The sequence below is a fragment of the Thunnus thynnus genome, chromosome 9, assembly GCF_963924715.1.
Source record: "Thunnus thynnus chromosome 9, fThuThy2.1, whole genome shotgun sequence".
In the NCBI taxonomy this organism is placed as follows: Eukaryota; Metazoa; Chordata; class Actinopteri; order Scombriformes; family Scombridae; genus Thunnus; species Thunnus thynnus.
The window spans coordinates 7783701-7807677 of NC_089525.1; the positions used below are offsets into that span (position 1 = coordinate 7783701).

At 40.4% G+C, this 23977-nt stretch overlaps 1 protein-coding gene across 2 annotated transcripts; it reads left to right on the plus strand.

Annotated features, from left to right (window-relative positions):
* The first annotated feature begins 106 nt into the window (after positions 1-106).
* On the plus strand, positions 107-22752 carry LOC137188991 (beta-1,3-galactosyltransferase 2-like). Of its 2 annotated transcripts, XR_010929572.1 has the most exons (6): positions 107-162; positions 649-850; positions 15994-16174; positions 17383-17640; positions 18492-19477; positions 19573-22752. XR_010929572.1 is itself a non-coding variant. In XM_067598601.1 (5 exons), exons 2-5 carry the CDS (start codon positions 825-827, stop codon positions 19086-19088), a joined length of 1062 nt encoding a protein of 353 aa, XP_067454702.1. In that variant the 5' UTR covers positions 107-162; positions 649-824; the 3' UTR covers positions 19089-22751. The 2 variants fall into 2 exon arrangements, 1 of the variants encoding a protein (XP_067454702.1); XM_067598601.1 differs by having other exon boundaries at positions 18492-22751.
* The last annotated feature ends 1225 nt before the right edge of the window (positions 22753-23977 follow it).

Consider the following 23977-nt stretch of genomic DNA (forward strand, 5'->3'; position numbering starts at 1 on the left):
CATGGGGGAGGGTTAGGGGAGGGTGCCTGGGGTGAAGCTCGCACGAAAATCTATTAGTGCCAGGCCTGATGATACACTATGATAAACAGCCCACAGTATTCTGCTTGTAGAAGAGCACAAGTGTGTCTGTTAAAAAAGAAACTCAGAACAGCAGGATGGCAAGTATGGCGTATTATTGTACTGACTTATTAACTTTATTTGACTAAATTAAGGTTGCTGAGATTATGGAATGTGAAAATGTTACCATGTCACTCATAATTCAAGCTCTATTGACTTTTATTTACAGTTTACATTTTTGGTAATTGTAATTTCAGTGATGAAAGAATTTATGCCTTTGAGGCTCTTTGAAGCTTCTAAATGTATGATGCCTCTAGTAAGTTTGAGATATAACCAAGTTTGGAAAATTACATTTAAGTTTATGTTGTGCCTGTCAACTGCAAAAACTAAAAAGACTGTACTCCCACTGAGGGAGTGTCAGTGCGCTATCTGGTAAATATAATGATGTTGTAATAATGACTCAAAAGTATGTAGAGTAATGTTGACTGTACTCCTGCTTAAAGCACATTAATGTAGATCCAATAGAGTTGATATTTGAGTTTTGTTCAGCTGATTGCCATGTATTTTCTCATTTCTTATGTATGTTTATAGAGCAGTGTGGTGTCTGTGTCTGCACGGAAGGAGGCCTGATATGCCTGCCTGACACACACAACCGCAAACCATAACACTCAACACAGACAGCAACATCCTCATTTCACCTGCTGTCAGACTAGTAGCTGTAAGAGTTACAACAGTCAGCTCTGAAATCATTTTCCTGCTTTGCAAAAATGACAGAAAACTCCATATCCAAAAGGTAAGTCTACAGTTTTAATTTTAAGTTTATTCAAAATGTATTGAGGGAAACTTCTTACATACAGCAAATGTGGTTCTTAAATGTGAAAGCTTTTATTATAGATCTTGTTGGGCAGTTATTAACATGGATCCGTCAGACTGATTGCTGTAGAGACTGCACTCCTGATAATCATTAGAGCTAATATCTTGATTACCAGTTTGCAAATGTATCATTTCTGACTATGTTGCTATAACATTTAATTGGGTGTTCAACAAGAAAAGCAAATATTATTTTGCAGCTAATAATGCTATGACACAAGCAAAATCTTCATTTTTTCTGGTTACAGTAGATAACAGTAATGTCAGTACTACTAATGACAGTAGAATATCTGAATTTACCGTACAGTTGAATCTTTACAGTTATATTTAGTTTTTAGCAAATATTACAAAGTTGGGTTAACGCATACATGTAAATACATACTGAACTTATTGTGCAGCTACTCGTGTGTACTGTTGTATCACAAGCGGTGAAAGTGGAAACTTTGTCTCTACGTGTCCTTGTTATGACATTGCTTTGAACATTAAAGCCCACAACATGTTCAGAGATCTCTGGATAAACCTCTCCATCAAATGCGTCAACTGCTATCTCTCCTCAAAGCCTCACTCTAAACCTCAACTCTCATTACAATTTCTTTGAATGTAATGGAAATTTTAATTCTAATAGTTAGTTTAGTTAATTCATTAATTTAGCTATGTGTTGCTGTTTAATTTCTTTTCTGTCTTTTTGCTGTGGTTGGTGTTTGTTGTTTTTATATACTTTATATACTACTTTTATAGATATAAAGTGACAGTGAATGAGGCTTTGTTGATGTGTCTTAGGTTGGGGTGAAAATTCATTAATGTTTTTGATTATTTGACCAAAATATACTTATATTTATATTTCTTTTGACAAATTTATCTCATATGAGTAATGCTCATGCCTCAAAAACCAGTTGATACTGTACATTTGAACAAATGTGAAGTAGACAGGTGCTTCTGTCTGTGAGTGTTCAACAATGTGTTTCCTGGCTATTTGCATACTCTTCAGACCATAAACCCAAACCAAAAACTATTCACCTAATTCTTTTCCTGTCTTTTTATAATTCTACTTGTGTTTTAGAACGGAAGTGTGATTACTTTATTTAGTGTTGTCAGCTTCGTACTCTTTACTTGCCAAAATGTTCATCAACAACTTGCAGATTGGCCACCCAAGTGAACTAATGATATAGAAACAGGATTTTCAAAAACATATATCTATATATACACTAAAGTGACATCTAGAGTTGATTTTATAAGACCGATGGCGAGAGAACCAGCGGAGAGCCAGGTAGGTGTGCCACTGGTGGCACATTATGTGGTGTTCTATCTCACACAGGCTCCACCCTCTACTGGACTCTTTGGGTAATACCCTCCCTCAATCATATGCACGTAGTAACCCACTGAAATTTGCATGTAGGGGGCCAATCAGGATGTGCCTACCGATTCTGTGTGTCCCCTATAGTATAAAGGGCAGTGTCTGCTGCATTTCCCATCCTTTTCACTTCAGCAATGGTGAAATCAGCTCACTGATCTTACTTCTCCATGGACGCCAGCAACAGCTGGACCCTTATTGTCTGGTGTGACGTCTCACTCAGCTGTGACAAGAGCGAACCGGACCTCAAGATTGATCTCTGCGGCAAAGATGAGTTCACCCACCGGACACCTTGGCTGAGACTCTCCAAGCAGTTTCACCGATGGATGATGACGTCAACCTCTTGTCTGTTGACAAGGCCCTTTCGTTACCACCCCCCCATGGGCCAATCTTCCGTATATGGTTTGGCGGCGGAGAGGGCCAAATTGGAATATCACAGCTTCCTCTGCTGCTCCCCAGCTGACCAACCATCCTCTGACACAGTTTTACAATGAATGGTGTCACAGCTGTGGGTTATTGGAGTGGATGGACAAAACACTGAGACTGGGTTATTCACTCCAGTGTTGGTGAGAACAGACAAGGGCACCATGGTCATGTGCATCTACAGGCAAGGCGGAGTCCAATCCGCAGCCCTGTTGAAGATGGCAGAGAACCTGTTGGTGTGGGCCTCAGAACACCTCCTGTCTGTGCAGCTGGTGCAGACCATCCAAGCAGGGAGAGCAGGATCCAACATTGCTTGCTACAAAGCTAAGTGGTTGGGATTCCAATGCTGGTGTGGGGTAAGCAGACTGGACCGCGGGACATGTGCCGTGGGAGAGGTTCTCTCCTTTGTAGAATATCTGGTCGGAAAGGGGCGGTCTCATGCCACTATCAAAGTGTATTCAGCAGCTGATTCCTCCTGTCATGAGGGCTTTGGCAACAGACCTGTCTTTCCCCACCCTCTTGTGAAACTTTTCTTCCAGGGGGTTAGGAGACAACTGCCAGTGATGCGTGTCTCTGCCCACCAGTGGGAACTGCCTTTGGTGCTCAAGGCCCTAGCAAGTGATCCTTATGACCCTCTGAAGCGCTCTTCTCTGAAGGTGTTGTCGTTCAAGACAGCTTTGCAGCTTGCACTGACCTCAGCTAGGAGAGTGAGTGAAATGTGCGACCTATCAGTTCATCCCAGCTGTTTGCTGCTTTGTGGTGACCACAGTGGTGGTCTCAGACCAAACTCCTCTTTTGTTCCTAAGACCATAAGGAGATCATTTACGTCAAGAGCTGTTCAGTTAGAGGTATTTTGTCCTCCTGAGGACTGAGGTTAGGCCATGATTTCACCCAGTTCATGTTATTGGGCTGGTGGGCCCCCTTCTCCTCCACTTAAGTGGCTGGTATAATAAAATAGTAGAAGGGCCATGGCGACTAATCTATAGTTGCTCAGGCTCAGTGAGGCAGTCTGATGACATGTTGCAGCAACATTCACCGGCTCCACCTACTGTACCCATAGAGTCCAGTAGAAGGCGGAGCCTGTATGAGATAGAACAAAGGTTACGATATAGTAACCCTAGTTCTATAAGCACAGGCAGAGCCCTCCACCTATGGACCCTTGAAGTGATTTTGGGATGCGAGCTGCAGCAAGACATTGCCTTTTATGCTGTGTGGGACACACAGAATTGGTAGATGCGTCCTGATTGGCCAGCTACATATATGCAAATTTCAGTGGCGTGCGTGTGACTGAGGGCAGGAGGAAATGAGGGTGTGGATGAGTTGCTCAACCAGGTTTTTGGTTTGCCTTTGGCAATATTTCTGATTTGTGAATAGCAGGATTGAATGAGACTCTTAATATGCTGATTGAAGTTGAGGTATAAAACTGCAAATATGCGTTTGTCCTTTTTGAGAGTAACTTTTATTTGTGCAACATCATATATACACTATTCTGCTGGAGAATATGGTGAAGGTCAATCATTAATAACTGTGATATAGAACAAATGTAGCTATGGTATGAGAGAACCTCAGAGACACCACCTCTTCATTACCTGCAGTATCTTCCAAAACCTTATATCACAGCAACATAAAACCACTTGAAAGTAAAAATTACAAATGTTTTTGCTGAGCAAACAGAAAGTAACCAAGCTATGTAACTAGACAGCAGGATCCTGCGTTAGATAAGTTAATAACATATGTCATGCCGTGTCAAACGTTGTCTACATTTACAAAATAGGATGCTAATAGTATTAGCTAACTAACGTTAGCATTATCCATCATCAGCTGTCAGCTATCAGCCTCACATGGTCCTGGTTCTGAAATCCCATCCTGAACTTCATCATATCGCAAATCTTCTTCTTTGGCTTTTTACAGCAGTTGGCATCCTTTAAGTTGCATTAATGCCTCCCTTTGGATTTAAACATCCACTGTTGTCCAGAACTATTACAGTCTTATCATTAGTCAAACTACTCTCAAAAATCTAGATATCAGTTTTTTCCCTTTCACCATGTCCCACACTCAAGCAGATCTTTAACCCTGACCTCCACTTGTCCTAGCCTCTGTAGCCCTCTTAGCATCGCCCTTCTTTCCTCTTCACATTTCCTGCATGAAATCAGGATGTGCTCAACTGTCTCTTTTTCCTGACACTGATCATAAAGGCCAGTTGGGTGTTTTCCTGTGATAAAAAGTGTACTATTAAGATTGTTGAGACCAATTCTTAATCTGCTTATAATTACTTGCTCTTTCCTGTTGATTCCACTATTTCTTACCACTCTTACTTTATTTTGTATTTCATTTAAGTGTCTTCCTTGTGTTGTGCTATTCCAATGCTGCTGCCATTGTTTGATTATTTCCCTCCAAACTATGCTTTCCCTTCTGATTTTGAACGTTTAATATTAATATCCACATATTCTCTCCTGACCGCCTCCTGTGCTAATTTGTTTGCTTTCTCGTTTCCCAGGATTCCTGAGTTCCTGTTGCCTCTGTTATTTGATCCTTTGACCCATTTGTAAAAAGCTATATATAATCACTGTTATTTCTGTCCCTACATCTGTAATATTCCTGAACTAGATCTGCTGTTTTATTTCTGTGCTTAATATTCAGTAGTTCCATGTCCATGTAAGCATTTTGCATCCAGACTGGTCTCGCAGGCCACAAGACAGTTGGACAAAATTTAATTTTATGAACTTGCATTTGTTCTGCTATGTCGTTACCTACCCATCCAAAACTTTTTGTATTTTTCCTTCTCCCACCAAGCCTTAAAGACCATTTTAATTGGATGACTATCTTTGTGCCCCCTCAGATTTACCCAATAGTTTGCCATTAGAGCTCTCCTACAGAGCCACAGTGGCATTTCTCCTGCCTCAACTTGAAGAGCATAAACTAGTGCCATTTTTTATTGCCCCTAAGCAAATCCTATGGCTGTTGAATCATACACCACACTACCATAATCTATTCTTGCCTGAATTAGTGATACATAGATATATTTCAATGACACAATATCAGCTCCCCATTCTAGCCCAGCAAGACACCTCAAAATGTACTCCCCAAAAACAAAAGCATTCTACTCTCTCTGTGTTATAACTTCAGATTTCTTAATTCCCTGGTTTTCTTACTTGTGAAGAACATAACTAACAGAGAATTTAAAACCCCATTTTGTTCCCCATCTTTCCACTTGATATATCCTTTCCTGTGGTTTCTTAACTAGATGTTCTAGATTCCCTCCCCTCTTCCACAAATCCCCATCATCTACAAACAGAGACCTTCCCATGCCTAAAGGTATACTTTCAAATCATCATTTATCATAACTGAGAATAACACAGGACTTACAGCGCTCCCCTGGGGCATACCATTTTCTACATCATGTTTTGTTCTGAGAGGTCTGACCCTATTTTAACCTGAATAATCCTTCCACTTAGAAAATCCATAATCCACCTGAAGATGTTTCCCCCACTTCCCATTTGATGAAGCTTGATCAACAAACTTTCTCTCCATAACATATCATATGCCTTTTCCACAAAAACACTGCAGCCACTGTCTCCTTTTTAACCTGGGCTTTTCTGACCTCATCCTCTAAACACAGAACTGGGTTCATTGTGCTCCTGCCTTTCCTAAGTGCATGAGCCTCCCATTAACCATTCGCTCCATTAGTTTATAGATCTGGTTTACTAGAATCTTTCCCAGGGTTTCTGAATGGAATTATAATTACTTCCTTCCAGCTCATAGGGACTCACCCCTCCTCCCAAACTTTACTGTATAACATCAGCAATTTATTTAATCCTCCTTCATTATTCATCCTTGTATTATGTGCTTTTTCTTTATTAGCGATTTTTGCCCTGCTACTACTTCTGCTTTCTGGTACTGGTATTATTATTAGACATATTGCTTTCATTATTATTGTTGTTATTGTTATTACTGTTGTTGCTGTGCTTCTCTGTGTGTCTCTCTCCCCTCTCCCCCTCCCACTTTCTCTCGCAACCCAACCAGTCAAGGCAGATGGCCGTCCACCGAGAGCCCAGTTCTATCTAACATTTCTTCCCGTTAAAGGGGAGTTTTTCCTTGCCGCTGTCACCAAGTGCTTGCTCATGGGGGCGTTGGGTCTCTGTAAATTAAAGAGTACAATCTAGACCTGCTCTATGTGAAAAGTGCCCTGAGATAACTTCTTGCAATTGTGCACTATATAAATAAAAATGACTTGACTTGACTTAGATGTTTAATCATGGCCTCTTCAACTCTCCAACAATAAATGGGATATCTAGTTCATTACCACTGCTATTCATCAAAGGTATTTACTGGTTCAGCCATTTCTTTATTGGTTATCACCACTTCATTTGTGATACAGGGTAGTCCCATTTCCCCCTATCGCCTCCCCTTTTATTTATCATTCCCCAGACTTCCACCATCTGAGTGGTGTTCCCAATTGACCCACAGAACCTCCTTCAATATGTCCTCTTTGCCTGTCTTACTGTTTTGTAACCATTGCTTGGGCTTGTTTGTACTGAAGCAAGTGCTGAAAATGACGGGATCTTTTGACCAGTTTGAATGCTTTGTTTCTATTCTTTCCTGCCTGTTTGCACTCATCATCCCACCATGGAACTAATTTCTTCTTTTAGAACTTCTTTGATAGATCTTATTGCAGCCAATATTATACCCTGCATTATTTTACAGTTAAACATTTCTGTATTCATAGTAACTAATCTGATGTAATTGTTCACATCACATTCACTCATGAAATTTTCACAATTAGCTTTTCCAAAAGTCCATTTTCCACCTGTGCTCTCAGTGGTCTGTACCGTTGCTGTATTTATTTTACTGTATATTGGATAATCATCACTTCCAATGGTCCCTTCCTGATACACATGCCAGTCAAACAATGGCGCTAAGATATTGGTTACTAATGTCAGATCTAGCACAGATCATCTATCCTTGTGTTTCTTCCATCATTAATAGATAATGATGGATGATCCATAATAATACAAGGTGTTTCTCATCCAGCAACTCTTCCACTACCTAGCCATTGTAATCAGTTATATCACTCCCCCATAATGTATTATGTGAACTGAAGTCTCCACACCACACAGTGTTTCCTCTATGTATCCCTTCTTTTTCCTCAAGTCTGCTGAGTTCTAATTTTCTGCATGGATCATAGAAATTTATAACCACACAATAATTCAATAGTTCTATAGGAGACACCCTCTTTCACAAATGTGACACAACCCCCTCCTGCCACATCTTTCCTGTCCTGCCTGATTGACACATTTATTAAGAACTCTAAGCTTAGGTATTAACACATTTCCTGAATACAGAATAGGTCTGGTTTTTCTTTCAACTTTGGATGAACTGTTTGAAATCCTGGCCATTAGCAGGCAAACCTCTTGCATCTCAATGGAGGACTAAAATTGTTATTACTATTAACCAATTCATTGTGTTTCTTGACTTGCCTGAATACTTAACTCATCTGTGACTTCCTCCCATCTTACACCTCTCTTTCTATTTTAGATTTTGCATCTGCAGTTGCATTTATAACTCCTGCTATGAACGCTAACAGTTTCTTTTTCTCTGCCAACATCTTCCTGTCAAATTCTTTCAGAATACTTGTCAATGTTTGTTCTATCTCACACCCCTACTTATCAGTCACTTTCTCCTGTCCAGCCAGTTTAACTGCCATTGCATTAGATGCTTTCTCCTTTCCTCTTATCTGCTGTACAGCCGCCTCTAACTTCATATCCCATGTACACAATACTGTGTTGATCTCCACAGTTACAACATTTCCATTTTATACCAGGTCTACACTTTCCATATTCATGATCACCACCTTGCACGTCTTCTCTTACCCTTGCACATCTTATCTATGTGCCCAAACTCCTTGCAATTGAAATATCTCATTGGCTTTGGGACGAATTCCCTCACATTGTATTTTATAAATCCAAAATAAAGTTCTTTAGGGATATCTTAGGCATCAAACTCAAACAGCACTGTTTCTTTCTCTTTTCTCTCAGCTCCTCTTGTCATTCTTTTAGCATTTTTAAAGGTGCAGTGTGTAGATTTTAGTAGCATCTAGCAGAACGGACTTGGCAGACATGGAATATAATATTCATGAGTATGTTTTGATTAGTGTATAATACCATGAAAATAAGAATCGTTGTGTTTTCATTACCTTAGAATGAGCCTTTTATATCTACATAGGAAGTGGGTCCTCTTCCACAGAGCCTGCCATGTTGCATCGCCATGTTTCTACAGTAGTCCAGAACATACAAACCAAACACTGGCTCTAAAGAGGATCTTTTGCGTTTTGCAAGTTTGTTTTTGCAAGTTTTGCGGCCACAATGGGCTCTCCTACATGCTTGGAAGGGAGGGTGAGGGGAGGTGTATTCATTTGGTTGCAATCTGCAACCTCACTGCTAGATGCCACTAAATCCTACACCAGGCTTGTGATTTCATCATTCTAGGGGTAAGGCCATTCGGTCTTTGGTGTCACAAAATTTTTTAGAGCACAAAGACCATTGAGTGAAATAAGAGGATTTTGGGCCTACAAATAGATGACTTAACTTTCCGATAAGAAAAAAACATGAATGACATGAAAAACATAAATTATTCACTTTTTTAATATCAATAAAAAACAAAAGCATTTTAAGTTATTATATTATAGGCCTATAGGCCTAGAGAAACAAACTGAGCGTTAGCAGCAGCTCGGCTCGCAGCCCCTCCAGTGTCCTCTATCCACCATACAGTGTCAGATAAACACTGATTTTTAACACGAAACTGCTTTATTCAGTGTTCTCACCTGTTTTTTATCACCGTGTACATTTTTTTTTTTGAGAGGAGGAGATCTCTGCAGATAATTCAGCTCCTGATATAAACCTCCTGAATGTCTGGATCTTAAAATGTCAGAGAAACAAGCTGAGCAAATGTTTGCCTTCCACACTAGCCTTCTGATGCCTGGCTCCCTTCCCCACCTGTTCCCATTCATTTCCTCCTCTATCACTCTAATACCCCTCCTCCTCACTCAACTCCATGCTGTTGTAGCTCCTTCCCCAATATGATACAACAGTCAATAAGAAGTAGCATGAGAGAACCGCCACCGGGACTATACAGACCATCGGCTGATACTCTCACACTCTACTCCCTACTTGACCTAATCCAATGTAAAAGTCAATTAATCTACCCAAATTGACTCAAACCAGCATAACAATAAATGGCAACCAATTTCAAAACTTCGCACAAACTCCTGCTTCAACTGACTTCCGCCACAGCGCCATCATATTGCAAATAACACAACACTCCTGTCTAAAATAAGCCCACACACAACTGTGTTCTTCTTCATTTGCTAGCATACTATGCTATTGCTAAACTGGAAGAATGAATACAATTGCGTTCGAACCATGGATGTATTATAAGAGCTGGATACCAGACTAAAAATGGCGCCCATTCAGTCCTATAGGAATTGCTCACCTGGCGCATACGCAAAAAAAAGTTTCTAGCTTCCGGGTTTGCTTCCGCGTTGTGCTGCCCACTGAATATGCGCAGTAGTGTTTCCCCTGCTGGCCATGCCCGCGAGCTCCCGCTCGGCCCATAGACTTTACATTGTGACGACATCACAGATTTTTAAATCGCTTTTCTCGACTCGAGGAAAGTTTTACAAATATAAAACCTCCATGGATCAAAAGTTCATAACAGAAAGAGTCATTGACGTTGACAACAATTGACGTTGTTTACAGGGGTCCTGTCAACAGTTTTATAGATGTCTGTTTTACAATGGTGGTCTATGGGGAAAATCCTTTTTGGGCCTCAGGGGGATTTTTCGCTGCAATACCGCGAGTGGCCACTGGGAAAAATTAGCTGCAAGGCTGAGTGGCGGCGCCCTATCCAGCTCTTATTATACATCCATGGTTCGAACCAGAAGAGAAAAAATGGGTGGGGCAGCATGCGCACATTACGCATGCATTGGCATCTGTGAGTACCTGCCAGAAGCTGTCAGAAATTGTCTCTTTATCGGACTGCAATAGTCAGTACTCACCCATATGCAATCCTCCAGCCTTGTTGCCCCGGCGGCCCGGTTGCTCTCCTCCCTGATGTCACAATTGATCTCCACCTCTGCTGCCACCCTTCCTTGGCTGCCTTCAATGCACACCGGCACTGCCCGCCCGGAGAGTCCTGAAGCCGAAGCGGATGGCCATTCCTCCGAACGAGAGTTGGTTGTAGGGGCACCGGATACCACCACCTTCGCCGCTGCTCTGGAGCCACCAGCTGATCTGGAGGTCGGAATTGGAATGGCCTCGGTCCACAGCTTCACTCTGATGCCATCCCAGCCATCCTGGGCTGAGGTGGTTCATCGTGGCCAAAAGAGGGATCTGGTTAAAAGGAGAGTCTCTCCACCACCTCCTTTCACTCTATCTAACCACTTTATTTCATTGATGGATGACGCTCCAGTCCATCCGGGTGAAGCCCCTGCAGTCCCGCCGGCGCCCGAGCCAGCGGATTCCACTTCGGCTCTGGCCCCTCCCATCACCACTGCGTCTCCTCCACTTGTGGCAAGTGCAGAACGGGCGGCTCGCTGCTCCATGAACGAGAATAGGCGCCGTAGGATGCGGCAGGAAGCAGTCATCAGACACTCGGGAGATCTTCCTCGGGCTGAGCCTCCTTGCTCTTGCCCACCTCCGCAGACTCTCCGACCTGAACAGCTGTCATTGCAGATGGAGCGCCTGCTGCCCAGTCCAGGTAGCTTGCACACTTCACCTCCTCGTCCTCTCATTTCACCCACTACATTAATTATCAGTGACTCCATAACCAGGGACATCCGTTTCATAAATCCTATCACTCGCTGTTTCTCTGGTGCCACAGTACCCGTGATTATGGATGAATTCCTCTGTTTGCTGCCCTCACTCCCAGCCTCCATCACACATATAGTGCTGCATGTAAGGACGAACGACACTTCCTGTTGGGAGTGTGAGTGCACCAAAAATGACTTTAACCTCCTTTTTAGCATTTTAAAGGACACTGGAAAGTATTTTTATCAGCGGGCCTATTCCCTCCTTTGGATGTGGAGCTTAGCGCTTTAGCCACATTCTCAGCCTGAAAACCTGGCTCCACTCTGCATGTAGTGTTCAAAACTTGGTTTTTATAGACAATTTTAACTTGTTCTGGGATCGTGCATCACTCTCTAAAGGAGATGGGATTCATCTCAACAGGCAAGGTACTCAAATGCTGTCGTCAAACTTTCAGCATGCAATCCAGTCTGCTCTACGTGCATGACTGTGTACACAACATACACCCACTCCAAAACCCCCCTCTCCCTCTCCTGTCTCATCCCATCCCATCATCTCATGCGCCAGCACCCCCTATCATCCACCAGCAGCAGTAACTCTTTGACCCGTCCATCTCCTCACTTCAGGTCCTGGCTCACTGATTCCAGTTGTCAGGAACAGGGCATCCCGTCCACGCTCCTCTGTGCAGATCCTCTGTACCTGCGCCCCTTGGCCCGGGCTGCTGCTAACAATGACTCTGTGCCCCTCAGATTAGCACTGTTGAGGGTTCGCTCCATTTAAAATAAATCCTTTTTATTGAACAACTTTTTCATCTCAAAAGGATTGGACTTTCTGTTTCTGACTGAGAATTGGCAGAAATGTACGGATTACAGCCCTTTTATTGAACTGTGCCCATCTGATTGCACTTTTATCTGCACCATGAGATCCACGGCCGGGGTGGAGGTCTTGCTGTGGTCCTGAAGAAATGCTTTCAGAGTCAATCACTGAAGACTGCAATCTTCACCTCTTTTGAACTGCAGTTAACCAAAGTTGGTCTTTCTAACCTGTTTTATTGTATGTTTACCGACCCCCTCGTTTTAACAGTTCTTTTATATCTGAACTCAGTGATTTTTTATCCTCTATCATAAGGTTGGACAAAGTTCTTATGGTTGGTGATTTGAATATTCATGTGGATGATGTCACTTGCAGCTTTGCTGCTTATTTCCTTAACGTCACTGAGTCTTTCCATTTTATTCAACATGTGTCTAGGCCCACACACATTAGGGGGCAAACAGGTCCAGGGTGGACCTTGTTTTCCGTCAGAAGTGTTCCACCGAAATTGCTCTTCTCAGAGTTTCCAATGACTTATTGATGTCGTCAGATGTGGGTGAATGCTCCATTCTAGTGCTGCTGGATCTTAGCGCAGCTTTTGACACTGTGGATCACAGAATAATGACTGAAAGGCTCAGGCAATGTGTGGGTGTCTCAGGGAGCGCTCTGGACTGGTTCTCCTCCTACCTCACAGATAGGAGTTTTTCTGTGTATCTTGGTCCTTACGCATCCAAAAGTGCTTCTCTTTCCTGTGGTGTGCCGCAAGGCTCCGTTTTGGGTCCTATTCTCTTTGCTTTATATATGCTCCCCCTAGGTCAGGTTATCAGCAAATTTAGTGATGTTTCCTATCATTGTTATGCTGACGATATTCAGCTTTATGTATCTTTTAAGCCTGATAACCCCAATAAACTGTCTGTGCTGCACAACTGTCTGACTGCTATCAAGGACTGGATGTCAAACAACTTCCTACAGCTTAATACTGACAAGACAGAGGTTCTCATTATTGCTTCTGGCAGCATAGCTCCCAAGGTAGCTAAGAGTAATGGGTCCCTTTCATCAGCTGTTAGGTCAAACTTAAGAAATCTTGGTGTCACATTTGACCAGGCTATGCATTTTGATCAGCATGTTAAATCATTGACCCGTACATGTTTTTTCCATCTATGAAATATTGTTAAACTCAAGTCCATCGTATCACAACCGGAACTAGAAATGATCATCCATGCATTCATATCATCCCATTTGGACTATTGTAATTCCATTTTCACTTGTCTCAGCAAAGCATCTCTGAACCAGCTACAAATGGTCCAAAATACGGCTGCAAGGCTGTTAACCAGGTCCAGCAGGATGACTCACATCTCTCCTATTTTAAGTTCTTTGCACTGGCTGCCCATTCATTTTATGATTCATTTTAAGGTTCTTGCTATTACATATAGAGCCCTGCAGGGACAGGCTTCTGAGTACATCATGGACCTTATCCATCCCTACGTCGCCACTAGGTCACTTAGGTCATCAAACCAGGACCTACTGGCTGTCCCTCGCTCGCAGCTGAAAACTAAAGGTGATTGTGCCTTTGCCTTTGGAACTCTCTTCCTGTACATATACGGTCAGCAGTCTTTATTGAAGTTTTTAAAAACCTATTGAAGACACAACTTTTTAAATTGGCTTTTGTGTCTTCTTGAGTTGTCTGATTGGTGTGTGTGATGTGTAATGATCATTTGTTCATGTGTATCTACTTGTGGTACCTTTTTGTTTGTTTGTTTGTTTGTTTGTTCTAATTTTAACTTGTGGCATATGTTTTTACTCTATGTATGATTTTATGGTCTTATTTTCCACTCTTATTCCTGTGAAGCACTTTGTGAATTTCATTTCTGTGAAAGGTGCTATACTAAATAAACGATTTATTATTATTATTATTATTATTATTATTATTATTATTATTATTATTATTATTATTATTATTATTATTAATATTATCAATCATTGTTATTATTATTATTGTTATTATTATTGTTAGTATTATTATTAACATAAGATGAATTCTAACACAATCTCGGAACCCAAAGGCTATCTGTCTGATGATGATATAGCCCCTGGGGGCAACAGTCAATATTTCAGGGGCTCTGGTGTAGCCAGCAGATATCCAGATAATGGATAACAGATATCTGGGCCAAGACTTCGCTTTCATGCGCCAGTTGTTGTTTACAGTCCGATTAGCAACTTGAGATGGTCCAGATTACATTTGGGTTAATCTCTATGAACAGATATATGCATATGAATGCAGATACATTTTTAAAAAGCTACTAAAAAGCTAAATTGTTGTCAGACAACAGCCAATGGGTTCCAAGATTGCATTTCAGCCAATGCGTTCCAGCTATTTTGCTCTCTACATGCACTGTTTACCTGCATGCAACCAAAGCTCACTCAAACGTGATTAGTCAATACTACTTGGACTACAAACGGAAACCAGAAAGCTTCCAGTACCAGAATCTTGTCTTGTTGCCTACAGATTCTGCATTCATATGCAGATATCTGTTTATAGAGATTAATTCTAACATGAACACAACCCTACAAAGAAAACTAGCCTATTAACTGTTTTATCTATAGCACCTCCGTTCACCACACACTCAGCATACCACTGTCAACACAGTAGCTAGAGTCATGTGATGAAAATGAGCATCAGCACTTACTCAAATATGAATATTAAAACATTAGTAAAAAAGAAAAAACATTAACTTAACACAGCTCATAGAACTGCGAGGAACCATTGAGTTATTCTTGTAATAGGTGTCCTACTGTTTAAACGAGATGATGCAGCCTTTTCAAAAGTTAATAGAGCTGTTTTTACCTGGAGCTAAATGCTTAGGGTTGTTCAAGGACCAGTGTGTAGGATTTAGTGGCATCTAGTGGTGAGGTTGCAGACTGCAGCAAACTGAATACCCCTCCCCCTCACCCTCCTCTTTCAAGCGTGTAGGAGAAACGCGAATGGCCCTCTTTAGAGCCAGTGTTTGGTTTGTCCGTTCTGGGCTACTGTAGAAACATGGTGGGCTCCTTGGAAGAGGACCTGCTCCCTATGTTGATATAAAGGACTCATTCTCGGGTAAGGAAAATACAACGATCCTTATTTTCAGGTGATTATAGTTAGTAACTAATTAAAACATATTTATGAATATTGTATTCCATTTCTGCCAAGTCCATTTCTCTAGATGCCACTAAATTCTACACACTGCACCTTTAAGGTTTCACAGACACTTTGACTGTAATGTGGTTTTGGAGCTTCTTAATTATGTTGATTGATTGCTATATATGTGCCATGAGGGCTACAAAGTAAATCATATGTGTTCACCATCTCAAGCATATATACTATGCTACACATCAATATGTACAATGGGTTAACATGCATCACACATTTGTCTACAAACGTTTTAGTGCTTGCAGTAAGCCCAGAGCAGTTTGTGGTTGTGGTGATTTCTGATGGATGCAGATTTTAATGGAGACTCCTTCCTTTGCTCTAAACAGTTGCACATAAATCACAGCTAATGAGGAATGCCTACATTTCTGGTCAAGGGAGAGGCAATATAAGCAAAGTGCTTCCTGATTCTAATCCAGTAATGGATAGTGAGGTGCTTCTGATGTGCAGTTAAATGGCATTAAAGATGTCTATTTTCACTTTTGTCTTGGCAGTGAAAAGACTCCATGGACAAGAACTAGACGATGGTTGTGCTTTTTGACGCTGTTCCTCGTGATCGTAACTTTAGTGTTACTTTGCTACAGTTCAAGCCTCGAGCCTTTGCACATTTGGATTCATAAGATTTGGTCAACCAAATCTTACAACACTCAACAACATATGACTACAAATGGCAGTGTAAGTATATTTACTGATGTCAGTGTTAAATCACATTGAAACAAATGCAGCTGTCAAAATGACAAAGGAAAAATATCTGATCTACTGTTTATCTTATAATAAGAAATTTCACACACTTGAGATGAGTCAGCAGTAACACATCACTGTTCTCTTTTTTACCTCCTCATGCATTGGAGATAGTGTTTAACATTCAGGTGTCGAAATTCAAAGCAAAGTGAATTTTAGATGAGAGACAATTGCGAAGGAGTCAATGGAAAGATGCACATGGGTGCAAATAGTCTCAAATTCGCTCTAGGCTGTGTGAATTGAGGCAAAGTTGCTTCTGCGCAATTTGAAAATGTTACAACATGGCAACTGACAAACTACAGTTACTTTTTACATGTCAGTCATTGATAAAAGTAGTTACTTTGCTAATCACTTAACAGCACATGTAAATAACTACATCACTTGATAATTTACTTTCGTTACTCAGCACAGCTCTGTCAAAGGTGCCTTTAAACAACTTCAAATCCTGACACGCAACATATTCTGTACTTAAATTGTAGACAGAAAATCAAACATACATAGTGGTTGAAGCAGCAGCAACTTTGGATGTATTTAATGAACATCACCAGATAGCATACCCGGTGAATGTGGACGGCATACCAGAAGTACTATCCTCATGGTAAGACTTTGAAGTCCACCAAACATATTGCAAAACAGCGAGTAAGCAAATCCCCAAATTGTAAGAGTAATGGAGCGATACGCAGGATTAGTAACTGCAATGTATGTACTGAATTTCAAATTGTATTTCCTTACTCTGGTCATTACTGAATAAAGAACTTGTTATTAATTTACTGCCCAACACTCATCCCTGGACTTTAATAAATCTACTTCATATATGTACAGAGATGAGAGGAAAATTGTGTTGACACACACAGACACTCCACACGTACGTTGCTGACTAGCTAAACCTAACATCTGTGCAGTTGGTACATTAGCTGTTTTGGGTGAATAAAAACAGACTGCACAAACTTGTGCAATTAAATCAGAGTCAAAATTCCCATTGTCATTTGTCTGAATACATCTTAATAGATACATATTTTTTTTAATCTTTTTATTTGAAGATAATATTACATTGTAGACAAGTTAACAAGAGAAAAAAAGATACTGTACTGAACTAATGAGTTTCAACACACAGTAAACACCAACCCTCTCTGCTTGCACAGACCTCACCAGCCCAGCCTTCAACATCAGAGTACTTTGTGGCATACCCACACCAGTACCATTTCATATTGGACGAACCAGATAGATGTCAGCAGGAAAGCCCATTCTTGGTTCTTGTGATCCCAGTCGCACCTCACAACAGAGAGGCACGTGATGTTATCCGCAAAACGTGGTGCAGAGAAACCAGAGTGCTGGGTCGAGTGATCAGCCACTATTTCCTGCTGGGACGGTCTAAAGAGGGGCATGGGTTAGAGATGCAAGTAAGTTGATTCATTTTTGAAATGACTGGGTTCTCTTTCACTATCCCTTTCAATCATTAAAGAACAGTTTAAACAAGAGAGGGGAAAACATTTTAGCGGTTAATTGAGGGAAAATCCAAGCACATTTCTATTCTTGCTGTGTGCAAAATAAATAGACCAACATGAATGAGCAACAGCAGATGCTTCAGAGAATATGAAACTCACAAGCTCAGGGAGAGGATAGAAGGTTGAGATGCCAGTTATAGTTGCAGCCAAACAAAATGCGCTACAGAGTACTATCAGATTATTTGGTTAGATTGGTTTATGTCTAGTGTTTTTGTATATACTGTGGCTTGGAAGAAAAAAATTGAAGAATTTGTTAGACTGCTTTTTGCATTTAATCTTAAGGAACTAAAACGTTAAAGCTGCACTAATCAATATTTTTATATCAGCAATGGATTAGTTGCCAATGTTTAATGTGAAAGGGGTCAGTCACAATGACAAACTCAAAGAGAATTATTAGAGTTCTACACAGTGCTCCAGCATCTTTCAGATTTTTGCTCTGGTTTTATGGCTCGCAATTTTACTGTTTTGGTTCCTTCAAAGCCCTAATCAACCACTTTTCTAGCAGTACCAACAGGCAGCTATTTTCAGCAAAAAGTTAGTTGAGAGCAAAACGTAGCTAAAAGCAGAGTGAATATTTGACGTACATTCACATGGTAATGTTGCTCCATAGCTACTGGATGTGAAAATAGGCCATTGTTTCCTCATACACTGACAATACCAATAGGTGATAATATGTCAGTTTTCTGATTCCAAGCAACTAAAAATATTTGACAGTAAAGTCTGGTCTCCTATCTCCCTGTCTTTAGGTGTTACAAGAAAGCCAGAAAAATCATGACATTCTCCAGAGTGACTTCTTGGACACCTACAACAACCTCACCATTAAAACCATGGTCATGTTTGAATGGCTCAGCAACCACTGCCCCAACACCTTGTATGCCATGAAGATTGACTCTGACATGTTCCTTAATGTCCAAAAACTCGTTGACATGCTTTTGAAAGCCCCCCAACATCTGTACATGACAGGAATGTTGGCACGGGGTGCTCTTGTTCTTCGAGACCATAACTCAAAGTGGTTTCTGCCTTATTCTGCCTTTCCTGAGTCCACGTACCCTCCTTATGCCCTGGGACTGGGCTATGTGTTCTCAATGGATTTACCTAAAAAGATAGTAGAGGCATCTGCACATGTAAAAGCTATTTACATTGAAGATGTGTATGTGGGACTGTGTATGAGACGTCTAAATATTGCACTAACAAATCCTCCTAATGGTGGTCTCTTCAGGGCAATAATGCAAAAGGAGACGCGCTGTTACTGGACATCTGTCATTACAACAATACTGGGCAGCCCTAAGCAGCTTTTAGATGTATGGGGAGCATATCAGACTCAAGTACAAGGGGGCTGTTGAACACCTCTGTGTGGCACATCCTTTTAACATTAAGGGACATCCTCGACCTACATAGCCCTCTGTTGTGCAGTACAGCAGTTACACCACTCTTTTTACATCATAAGTTTCTGCCTCAATGATATCTGTGAGTGCAAAGTTCGGTTTGTATTTTTGATACTAAGACAGATATTGTGAGACATATCTTTTTCTACACACATTTAGAGGCTAAGAAAAAAATGTTCATATTTTAGGTATTTGCAAAGATTGCACAAATCATTATTAAGATTTCAATAATTAAATATTTATTTCAGTAGAGATCAAGTTTTAAAATTGCTCTTGGTGGCCATGCAGCTCACAGTTGTAGGAAGTGTGTGATTAACCTGAGTAATCACATGAAGTTAGCAGGCCAAGTAAGTACCACACTGTGAGGTAATGTAGTTGTTTGCACTTTAGCCCCTACAAGAAGAATATTAACCTTAATGTTCTATTTTCAAATTCATTTTAGTGGCATGAAGAAACAGTATGATCGGTCCACAGGGGTGTGATTTGCACATAATCACTGAGACCACAGCAACATCCTTGCAGATGAAGAGGCCCACCCACGCAGTTCTGCTGCATGTGTGTGTAAAGGCGCACAATGTTACACAGTTCACACAGTGTGCAGCAAGACTGTAGTTGTAGTGACTGCAGTCCAGGAATAATCTGGATATCCACAACATGAATTAAATATTCTATCAGGGATGACCAAACAGATACTACAACTAAACTAGATTTTTATGTTAGCTGGCCTGACTAGTTGTAACCAAAATATTCACCAACAAAATAGCTTTTGCCATACAAAGAACCCTTGTAGACATAAGAACACCATATGTGATGTGCAATAAATTGCTTTGGTTAATGAAAAAAATTTCAACTAAAAACATTTTTGTGTTGCACACTTCGCTGATAATAAAGTGTGGTATTGTTGATTTCCTGAACAATGGAAAGTACTTGAATCAGAATTGAAAAATGTATGCATGGCCTGAACCATGTACTGCATGAGATGTGGCTTCTATCACTGATAGCATTTCCTGGAATGACTCTATAGCTCATGTTAAATCTATTTCAGAATGAAAATGGAAATGAAATGGAAATAATGAAATAACGTTAAATTCCTTCACAGATTAAACTTTAAAGTACTCCTCACAGATGCAGGTGTTGGGCCTCAACCATAGGGTCACACAAAGGCCTGCATGCAAGTCACAAAGCCTGACAAGACATTCATGGTTCTTAGAGGATGAATCCTAATGACTGTAGTGGTCCCCTCAAGTTTTCACCAGCACCACCAGCAGGTCAAAAATTTCAATCATCCAGTCAAATACGCCAACATCTATTCAATGGGTTAGCATAAAACTTGGAAGAGACATTCACGGTTTCCAGACTACATACCTTAATGACATTGGTGATACCCTGACCTTTCCTATTGCGTCACCAGCAGGTTGACATTTTTTGTTTCACTCTACCACTGGATGAATTACTATGAAATTTTGGTACACACATATATATTCCTGTGTAGGGAATATACATTTATAAGATAAATTGTAAAAGCTTTGGTGATCCTTTGAGAATTCATCTAGCACCATCATCAGGTAAAAGTTTTAATCTGTTCAAAATTGTAAATTAAATAAATAAATAAGGAGGATATATTAGAATTAAGTTATGAAAGGTAAAATGGTTTAAATACCCCTCAGTCAGTGGTTGAAAGCATAGGCAGGAGGCATAGGCAGTGGTATCCAGTGTGTTCTTTGAATAATAGTTGAGGTGAGACTGAGAGAATTAGAATATTATACTGTATATATTTTAAAAATGCCACAACCTGCAGTAAAATCTTTATCTAAAGAGATGTTCTCAATCGTTGACAAAATGGCAGAAACTTGACATTCCTCTAACTAGTAGTGCAGTGGTATTTGTATCTAGATTGGATATCTGGACTTCTGCATCAGAAACAACAATTTTAAATATTGACCATCTCTGACTTCTTATGATGCTGTGCATGAAAACCTAGAGGAACCTGGTGATTTTGGTGAATGTTGGTGAATTAGGTTGTTTGACAGGCTCCTTAACAGTAGTAACATCAGTTGTACTTATCCTAGACAGCCCTCATTAGCACTGCTGAGTCACCGAGCATCGTGTGTGCACGTGTAGCTGTTGAAAATGCAGGAAATAGCCTCTTGTATCAAGTTAGCCATTTCCCAAAGTACTCAAACTCAGGAAAACCTCTGAAAGCCATTAATTTATAATTACTTAGTAGCTGCAAAATGATAGATTTATTCACTTCACAGAAATCAGCTGAGCCAACAGCCACTGAAGACCTTTCTATAAAACTCAATCAGTGGTGGAGCTGCTACACTCTGTTAGATGAATATTTCATTTTATGTGCCCCACCTTGCTACACTGTAATAAATAAACAGATAAATAATTTCATGATACAATTGAATTGTCTGTGTCTATCTATGTACGATTTGAATTTTACATGCATACTGTATATAAATATATTTTTTAAGTGAGACATTATATAAATGATTTTATTTTACTGCTGTCAGTAATAGTTTTTTCTGTCTTGTGAGTGAGACAAGTTACACAATCTCCAACTGATTTCCTGATATCTATTTGTTAAACCTTTGGCTTCCTCTTCCTCGCCCCGTGTCCTTTATCAGTCCTATCAATAATAACCTACACATGGTTTATACGTCCGATGTAAAACTTTTTGCTCTTCTTGAGAACAGCTGAACAGGCAGAAATAACATGAAAGCCTTTGTTTCAAGGTCAGACTGCCAGGAGGAGATGAAATATGGAGATATGGAGTTTGAAGAGTTGCAAGATTCAAAATAAAATTGTTTTATGGTTATAAAAACTATTCCATGTTTGGAAAAACATACAATTAGGCAGATGCATGAAAAGGAAAGACACAAATCACTGGACACCCAAACATACATTTGTATAAAAGCCCCTTTCTGATATGACTGACCTCAAAGTGAACTGAAGCAGACGTGTCTTACATCTCGAGTGTGTTTTTTTTTTCTCTCCGATGAAGTGTAACGTCAGCCTTGACATGAGTGACATACAAACATAAGCAACAGCGCTCTCTTGTGGTGAGCAGGTGCATGAGAGGGAAAGCAGTGTGGTGGGAAACAATAGATTATGAGGGAAACATTACAATACATATCAATAAAGTCAGTAGCAGTTGCCAGTAAAGATCATGTTTAACAATGGAATGACAGTTACATGTAGAAGGATTCAAGCCTATCACTCTCTAGTTTTGACCCTCTTTTAATTGTGGGGAAAATCCTGAAATCACATGTTGCCTCATGAACTACCAAATGTTTGGCTGTTTTCACAGTATGAGTCTTAGTGGTCCATGTAAATGACATGACAACTTTGCAACCTCATTTGGTCAAAAATTGATGGCCAAAGGTTCAGTTCATGACCTCCTAACCTCCAAGGCTCCTTCATCATCCAGCCTCCATTCTAGACATGTACTACTATGCTACATTTAGAATAAAAATCCTGTCACCACTGTCACATGATGTTCTTTTTCAATGTCAGTGCATTTGTGTGTCTGTAAAAGTGTGTAAACCTCTGTCTGAGGCTCTTCCATGAGAAGAGAGAGGAGATAAAGAGACACTGAGGGAGACAGAGACAGATAAAGAGATGTGTTCACCCAGCCTGTCAGAATCACTTCAGTATAGCTCTGCAGGATCTATGATGGGTTTTTTTTCCCAGCCAAAACTGTTTGAGCTGCCAGGTTTCTGATGAGTGGTTTGTGTGTGTGTGTGTGTGTGTGTGTGTGTGTGTTGTACTTGTTCTTGTATTATTGTACTAAGTACCAAATGTCCTTGGATGGATAAAAACATAGGAATGTCATCTAATGTGAGGGAATGTTGCTATACAGTAACTGCTACTGTAAATAAGGTTAAACTGTTATGGTTCTTAAGTGACCCATGTGTTGCTTTCTCAGGCACCACTACCATCACTACAGTGCCAGAATCAAACTGAGTGCATTCAGCACTGTGAAAGCTCTGGTGTTCACGGTTGGCAGTCGCCCCTCCTATATGAAGGTGGTCTATGTGAATGTGAAAGCTATTCAGTCTCAAAACACCAGCCTGAAATTAATTATGACATAGCCTGTAGGGAAAAAATAACATTAAAATATTGCTTCTGTCTGACCACCATGGTCTGCATGTAAAAGTGCTGTGGACGAATTACACCAGCAATTACTCGCTAGCTTATGATTACTCCATTACTTCATGATTCCTTGCATTGGAATCAGAATAAATACATCATTTAATAACGTAAAAGTGGAATGCTGGCCAGGAAACATAAGAGTACCAAGCTAGCAAGAAATATCTCTGGTGGCGGCTCACCATTGGCCCATGCAGGCAGACCACTTGCTATTTAACTGTCCCTGGTTGGCATGCCACTCTGAATGCAATCAAAGCATGAGGATTCAATGGAGATTTAGAAGTAAAACTGATTTCATGGAGCAGAGGCTTGTGGGTTTTACTTCCTGATTAGAGCATTGCTGTGGATAACAACAGGTGTTACTTTACTAAATTACTAATACTAAATACTAACTTAACTAAATTTCTTGAACAGATTAAGTTTTTAGATGATTAAATACTTTATTTTAACAGCATTTGAGGACTATATTTTCAATGTGTAGATGGTTCTAAAGGATCTCTTGGATAGATTTCTTGACAAATATAGATAAAAAAAATCATAGTGTTATACACAACACACAATACATCTATGGGGCCTGTTCTGCTGCTCCACTTCCAGCTACTCTGTAACCCCATGCCTCTGACTATTTGTGTCTTTTACAACCTCCCCCTGCAAAAATCCCCTCCAAGACAGCTGGGTTGAAGGGTCAG

What these genes read in the sequence shown, in the direction of transcription:
- LOC137188991 (XM_067598601.1), top strand. Translation starts at nt 825, where the DNA reads ATGACAGAAAACTCCATATCCAAAAG. An exon ending in GAAAACTCCATATCCAAAAG is followed by an intron (nt 851 to 15,993) that starts GTAAGTCTACAG and finishes TTGTCTTGGCAG; the next exon opens with TGAAAAGACTCCATGGACAA. An exon ending in GGCATGGGTTAGAGATGCAA is followed by an intron (nt 17,641 to 18,491) that starts GTAAGTTGATTC and finishes CCCTGTCTTTAG; the next exon opens with GTGTTACAAGAAAGCCAGAA.